The sequence below is a fragment of the Bison bison genome, unplaced genomic scaffold, assembly GCF_000754665.1.
Source record: "Bison bison bison isolate TAMUID 2011002044 unplaced genomic scaffold, Bison_UMD1.0 scf7180017864366, whole genome shotgun sequence".
Taxonomy (NCBI): domain Eukaryota; kingdom Metazoa; phylum Chordata; class Mammalia; order Artiodactyla; family Bovidae; genus Bison; species Bison bison.
In genome coordinates, this window is record NW_011494938.1 from 2,694,169 (window position 1) to 2,701,651 (window position 7,483).

Genomic DNA, 7,483 nt, shown 5'->3' on the forward strand with positions numbered 1-7,483 from the left:
ACAAAGCAGTGGGTATGGCTGTGTTCCAATAAAACTTTAATAAACAGAGGCAGCAGGCTGGATTCTGCTAAGGGCCTGAAGTGTGCTAACCCATCCTCGGGTTCTAACCTGATGCGGGAACCCTGAGGTCACTGTAGACATTCCCCTGAAAAGTCCCAGTTGGGCTGTATCTACAGGCGTGCAAGCCTTGCAGTTGCCGAGTCAGTCCAAAGAGGGAGTCTGGAAACAGCGACACAGCTATCACTGGTTTAATAGATGGGGGAGTTTACACACCTGAAGAAAAGTCCTGGAGGAACAACCCATCACATGTGGCAGACAGACAAGGTGGCGAGCAGGACACAGTGATAGCGGCGGTCTTGGCTCGGGGCGGAGGGGCAAGACCACCTTTTAAAAGGTGGTTGGAGACTACCTTTTACAGGGGGAATTGACCTCACGTTGGCTCAGTTACCAGGGAAACCAGCAACTGAGACCCATCCCTTACAGCCCCTCAGGTTAACAACCATCATCAGGGCAGATGTTTCCCATTAATAAACTAACAGATGGAGCCATTCTGGCCCAAGGATTAGAACACTCACTGGCTGGGGCAAGGGCGAGCACATTTGTTCCAACACAGTGTAGGCGCAGCAGGGACTCATCAAGCAGATGTACAGACAGCAAAGAGCAGCCGTCTTGAGTGACCTGACCATACACTCCACAACCCTTACCCCCTTAAGTCTGCCTCTCTTATGTGATATTCCTGGGGTCAGGTATGTAGAGGTGCACCTCCACCCAATAAAACAAGTGCAATACAGACAACAGCAGCTGAAGAGTATCAAAAGTGTAAGACGTGGGTAAATTTGGAGCCAGGCACTTACTGGGTCCATTTTTCACGGAAGTCCCAGGGAGGACATCTTGCTGTAGACCCAGCAAAGAGGTCACTGATACCTCGCAATCTGTGAGCAGCTCCCTCTGCTCAGACAGGTGAAACGCCAAGATGTTTAACAGGCACGATATAGGGGAGATCATGACCATTAGCCAAATCTACCCTCATCCTGCTCAGCTACCCTCAGTCCCCACAGACTGTGCCAAATACAGGCAAGGTGGCAGAAGATTGTAAGGTTAATATAATAAATGGTGCCTTCCTCCAGTAAATGCCTGCCTTCCTCTCAGGTGGGGCAGGTGTAAGACAGGTGAAATCTGTCCCTTTCTAATCCTATTCCCCACAGGGGACTTACCCAAACCACAGGGGACTTACCTGCCAATTCCAGAGCCATTTCTTTTATAATACGTTCCCGAAGGCAGAAATTGTGGCAAGGGCAAAAGTGAGTTATTGTCCTGACCAGTAGTAGACAATGCTTCCTTTGGGGGTAAACAGTTGAACTCAGATGGTGTTGACTAGTTGCCTGTGGGTTAACACGGCATAAGCACTGGGACAACTGTTCTGGGATGTTCAGTTATAGTTCCTAGGCTGGAGTTAGCCTCCTGGGCCCACAAGTACAGAAATTTCCTATCTTGGTTGTTGAAGCAATCCACTCATCCTTTCAACTAACCTGGCAGCAGGGGGGTCATAGGGTGGGTAGAAATGCCAGTGTGTCATCTTCACTGGCCCATATCTGAACTTTATGGCCAATGAAGTGGATTTCTTGGCCACTATTATGTCCACGGCGGTGCTGTATGTCATGCACGGCTCTTCTAGATCCTAAATAGTGGTTTTTGCATTACTCGACAACTTGAGTAGGCATTTTATAATGTCTCTCATCTGTTATACTACTTTGTAGACTACATATAGCTGCTCTTCCAGCACACTGCATCACTGCTCTGTCCCTTTCCATAGCTGGGAACAGAAGCTCAAGGGGACTCCGATTATTTTGCCATTGCACAGACCTGTACCAAACTCTTCCAGGTAACTGGCCATGTCCAATTCCAATTCATGTCCTAAGTTAATATCCCTGCTGCTGCTACTGCTGCTAAGTCGCTTCAGTAGTGTCCGACTCTGTGCGACCCCACAGACAGCAGTCCACCAGGCTCCGCCATCCCTGGGATTCTCCAGGCAAGAACACTGGAGTGGGTTGCCATTTCCTTCTCCAATGCATGAAAGTGAAAAGTGAAAGTGAAGTAGCTCAGTCGTGTCCGACTTTGAGACATGGACTGCAGTCTACCAGACTCCTCCTCCATCCATGAGATTTTTCAGGCAAGAGTCCTGGAGTGGGTTGCCATTGCCTTCTCCGTAAGTTAATATCCCTAAAGCCTGTAATTGCTTAGAGGTGGTGGGTCAGGGGTATGCTGTCCTTTGTAGGTAGTTCAGATCCCTTGTGTTGTGTCTATGTTCACCAGCCATCCCCCTGCAGTCAGTCAGATGAGCCACAGGCATGGGGCTGCTCTATAAACTGCTAAGAGACTGAATTTAACAGGATATCATCAATGCAATAAAAGACAGAAACCATCTTTCATGGCTAGTCAACTGCCACAGGGCTCCACACACTAGTGGATGGCCACCCTGAGATTCCTCCCAACCCCCCACAACTTTTCATTCCCCGTCCTTACATCTCAGTGGTCACAGGAGTACCCTTAGCCTCCTGGCTACTTTGTGAATTGTTGGGCTACAAGCCTTGTGGATGCCCAGCCTTGGGACCAGAAAGAGCCCAGAGACAGCAACAAAGACATTAAAAGCTTATTGGACACAGGGATCTTACATGTCCGAAGCAAGGTCCTAGAGCAACACCTCCACCATGTGTGGTGGATAGCAGGCATAACCTGGCGGCAGCCCTCACTCACCCGGCAGGGAGGAGGCTCCTATTTATTCAAGATTTAATGTCAGGTTGCCTCATCAGTTACCAGGGAAACCAGCAGCTAGACCGGTCCCTTACAGCCCCTCAGCAGCCAGAATACTTGTCACACTTACCTTTTCCCTCAGATATATTAGCCAGTGTTCACTTTTAAGGCTTTGAGAGTTATAAGGCTTATGTGTTAAGATTTTACCAAAACTTTCAAGTTTCAACCAAAAAGGAATACATTCTGATTCAAAAGCTATTTCATCATTACACTAAAAAAAATTTTTTTAATAGACATTTTAAAAAAAGAGACATCTAGGGACTTCCCTAGTGGCCCAGTGGTTAAGATTCCACACTTCCAATGCAGGGGGTGAGAGTTCAATCCCCGGTCGGGGAACTAAGATCCCACACGTCATGCAACCACCAAAAAAAAAAAAAAACAAAACTCTATGCCTGTGGTGATAGATGCACAACACGGTAAATACATCAAAAGTCACTGAACTGTGCAAGGAAAGCTAGTGAATTGTATGGTATGTTAACTATAACTCAATAAAAATAAAAAAAAAAAAAGACACATCTAGTTAGAATAAGCAGTGTTAACAAGACTGTGATTTTACCTTAGCATTTTATATTGAATCTAACATGTTGCATCTTTTTCCAAATACATTTCTTGCCTAATAGAAATGGAGGTGTATTCCCATCAAAAGAAGAGATTCTTGTAATTCTGTTGTCCCCAAGTTAATTTTGTTTGAGATGTCATCCTTGCCCAGTTCACTTATTAGTACCAATAATCCCCATCTTTGATTTTACCTAAAACAACAAAGAACTTTCAAAAATATGAAATCTTATTTCAATCAGTACATCCATAGTTCTTAGCCTCTCATTGGGAAGCTTCAAGATGTCCTTGAATAAGATCCTGAACACGGGACAAAATAATCTCATTAGAACTGTTGCAATTTTCTGGACCATATGGTGGGTCTATAGTCAAGACCCCAGCCACACAGAGAGTCTTTCGTGAATCTCTCTGTTCGGTGATGGGGATGTGATTCTTCTCCAGCCATTTCTTCAGGCTGTTCTTCCTCTTTTCCAGATCCTCAGGGCTGTATGCTTTGCAGTCTCCAGACATGAACAAATGCATCAGCTTCTCTCGCACGCTATGGTCCCCTTCATTCACAATTTCAACAGTCTGTACAGCATGTCCCATAATTCCAGTCACAGACATGCTGCCATCTTCAAGGAAGTTCACGAGGACAATACTTCGGAGGAAAAATAAGTTCAGACCACAGTTGCAAAAGAAAAACCTAAAGGCCCATAAAACTAAGGAAGCAATGAAATGAGCGCATCAACCCCAACAGGTCACTAGAACAATAGGGAATGTTCTCTCCACTTTAAATTAATACTCTCACCACCAAATATTTTCACTTGTTTAATATGAATTCTCTGAAGGTCCTAAACATCTAAACCTTTTGTCCAGCTAATCATTGTGGGATGTAGTTAAAGCATTACTTTAAAAGTTATGAATGTTTTAATATGTATTAGGAAAGAAGAGAGTACAGATTTAACTTTTAGAGTTAGGAAACAAATGAATAACTCCCCTTCAGAGCAGACCAAAGAAATAACACAGCACAAAATTAATGAAACAGAAAACAGAAGAGTCAAGTCAGTAAGAGGATCATCAAAGCCAAAAGCTGGTTCTTTGAAAAGGGTATATAAATTTCACAAAACTCAGGCAAGATTAATAAAAAGAGAAAGAAGGCACACATAAATAGTATTAGGAATAAGGCAGCAAAAAATAATAGTATAAAATATTAAAAACATTTAAACCAGTAATTTTGACACTTAGAAAACTTCCTAGAAAGTATGAATTTCTACTACTGACTCAAAAAGAAAGAGAGAGAATGTAAATAGTCCTATAAACCTTTAAAAAAAAACCCTAGAAATAACCAGTTTAAAACCATCCCATGGCGGGGGTGAGGGGCGGGGGGGTGTGGGGCTGGCAGGGGTTGAGAGGGGGAAAGGCCCAATTTTACCACAAAATTCTATAAAATTGTCAAGAATCAAACATTTCCAATCCAACCAATCCAATTCTCCTAAGGACTGTAAAAGGGAGATTATGCCATAACTCATTTAATGAGGTTAATATAACCCTGATACCAAAAGCAGAGGACAGGATTAAAAAATAAAATTATAAGCTAATCTCACTTATGAATATAAATGCAAAAATCCTAACTAAAATACAATATATATGATATGATATGATGCAATGTGACATGATAGAATTTCATTTCTGTGGTACTGTCCCCCAAAACCTATAATCCCAGTCTATGAGAAAACATCATACAAACCCAAATTGAGAGATATTCTGTTAAATACCTCACCAAAACTCTTCAAAAGTGTCAGGGTCATGAAAAACAATTAAAAAAGGACTGAGAAACTACCACATATCAGAGGAGACTAAGGAGACACGGTGATTAAATGTAATGTGGGACCTTGGACTGAATTCTAGAACAGAAAATCCTTGGCTTGGAATCCATAAAAAGGCCATCAGTGGAAAAACTGATAAAATCCAAATGATTGTAGTTTACTTAGTGAAAACTTTTAGTTCTGACAAATGTTTGATGGTTGTGAAAACTGCTAATATCAGGGGAAGTTAGATACACAGGTACTCTCTGTACTTTCCTTGCAATTTTTCTGTAAATCTAAAATCATCCCAAAATAAAGTGTGAGTGTATCACTACCTTTAAAGTAGCCTTGCAAAAAATAATTCTGATCCTAATCACACCTCTAGATATGAATACCAGTTTATAAGAAATACAAACGGTAAAAGAACATGTTAAACTACACCATGATAATGCAATGAGCTAAATTCACAGTGTGTTCAATTTGAAGACAAATGACTCCATTTCTTCAACAAAATATAACATGGAAAACCAAAGAGAAAGTACAGTCACAGATTAAGATTCTTAAAGAGACATATCAACAAGTTGATAGGCCAACATTAAAGAGATACTTTGGAAACAATCAGGAAAACCTGAACTCAAACTAGGAATTAGCTAATATTAAAGTTACTATTACTTTTGTTAGGTGGTTATAATGGTATGTGGTTAACATTTATTAAAGAGTCCTAATCTGCTAAGAGATATATTTAAGGATTTATGAACAAACTTTAGTCAGTAATAGGCTTTAAAATATTTGGAAGGCGGAATAAGATTAGTGTTTATTATATTACTCTCTTCACAATTGTGTATATGTGAAATTCTCCAACAAAATGTAATTAAAAGGAGTGTCTCATTTCTACAAACTTGGCTGGTCTGACGGAAATCTACAGTTTGACAGTATTTAGGTTGAAAGGAAATTAAGTACTTATATGAGAATAATCAGTCTTTCATTTATTTATCTGCTTTCTTAGTATGGATATGGCTTCCTTGGTGGCTCAGACGGTAAAGCGTCTGCCTGCAATGCGGGAGACCTGGGTTCCATTCCTGGGTCGGCAAGATCCCCTGGAGAAGGAAATGGCAACCCACTCCAGTACTCTTGCCTGGAGAAGTGCATGCACTGAGGAGCCTGGTAGGCTACGGAGAGTCAGACATGACTGAGTGACTTCACTTTTCTTCGGTATGGATATAACATATAGGCAGTGCAGGGGGGTGATTTCAGGGAAGCAGGACTCGTACTCACTTGGCAGAGACTGGGTCTGTGGTTAAAACCCATCCTTTATACTCCTTGTCACTGGCTGTTACGCTGACCGCTTTGTAAGTGTAATCTTGCCATTCTAAGGGGCCTTTCTTCATCCATTCATTCATGGCTGCCAGCTGGCTAGATCTAAAACAACCACCAGTTAGGATTAATATATATGTTCCCCCCAATGAAATGTCTCACCCCTAATTTCCATTCTAGAGGTAGAGAACACCAGCGATTTGCATCATCTTCCATACCAGAAAAAGTTAAATTTTACTATTCAGTCTGAAAGCCACGGGACCACGAGCTGCTGCGGGGACGCGTCTGGAGTAATTTATCTGGCACGCTTGTATCTCACCTTCCCAATCTCAATTCCAGACCGCCTTGACGTTGGCTTCGACCTCCGCAGATGCTCAAACCCACTCAGCTCTCCTTCCAACAAATGAGCTCACTCCACACCACTATTAACAAAAACTGAAAAAAGAAAACTCCTCTGATATCCACCCAGTCCCTCTAAGTTTTCGCTGGATACCGCCAGGGAGAGGGCCCCGGATCTGTGACAATTTCATCTAAAAACTTGTTCAGAGATGCGTAAACGAAGCGACAGCAGCCGAGACCCACAGCCGCATGATACTAAGGACTGTACTCAAACCAGGTAATAATTAACGTGTAATCCTGACAAATGAGAAAAATACCAGTTAAAACTCCTAGCAGCGCCCGATTCTCTTCAACCACGCTGGGAGGAAGGAATCGCTAGGGCTAAAACCGCTGGAGCCCAGCGTGCTTTGCTCCATGTCGTCACTTCCTTCCCCCAGAATTCTCTGTTTTGTAGTCCGTGGCCTTGTCACACCTCTGAGAGTCCGGAGACCTGGGATGATAAAAGTAGGGTGCAGGGTGTGGGCAGGGGATAAGATTTTTTTTCTGTAATAATAATAAGCTGCTTTGTTCGCGAGGGTCTCCCCATTCACTGCCATTACTGATGGACATTTTAAAATAAAAATTTTAAGAAGAAAGACTTGTACCACTTCCTCCTCTGGAGTAGAAATGGAATTCCA

The 7,483-nt window shown here is 42.5% G+C and overlaps 1 protein-coding gene across 2 annotated transcripts; it reads right to left on the reverse strand.

The window, feature by feature from the left end:
- Positions 1-3,341: 3,341 nt before the first annotated feature.
- GEMIN6 (gem (nuclear organelle) associated protein 6) lies at positions 3,342-7,276 on the reverse strand. 2 transcript variants are annotated; one of them, XM_010855579.1, is made up of 3 exons: positions 6,787-7,276; positions 6,429-6,572; positions 3,342-4,006 (listed from the first exon to the last, which is right to left on the reverse strand). In XM_010855579.1, the coding sequence occupies exons 2-3, from the start codon at positions 6,551-6,553 to the stop codon at positions 3,631-3,633; spliced, it is 501 nt and encodes a 166-aa protein (XP_010853881.1). In that variant the 5' UTR covers positions 6,554-6,572; positions 6,787-7,276; the 3' UTR covers positions 3,342-3,630. The 2 variants fall into 2 exon arrangements, with proteins under 2 accessions (XP_010853881.1, XP_010853880.1); XM_010855578.1 differs by having other exon boundaries at positions 7,124-7,271.
- Between the last annotated feature and the right edge of the window lie 207 nt (positions 7,277-7,483).

Excerpts from the sequence above, each read along its gene's own strand:
- GEMIN6 (XM_010855579.1), bottom strand. The coding sequence starts at position 6,553 with ATGAATGAATGGATGAAGAAAGGCCCCTTAGAATGGCAAGATTACACT. Across the intron at positions 4,007-6,428 it reads ACAGACCCAGTCTCTGCCAA|TATTGTCCTCGTGAACTTCC; the intron begins GTGAGTACGAGT and ends TTTCCTCCGAAG.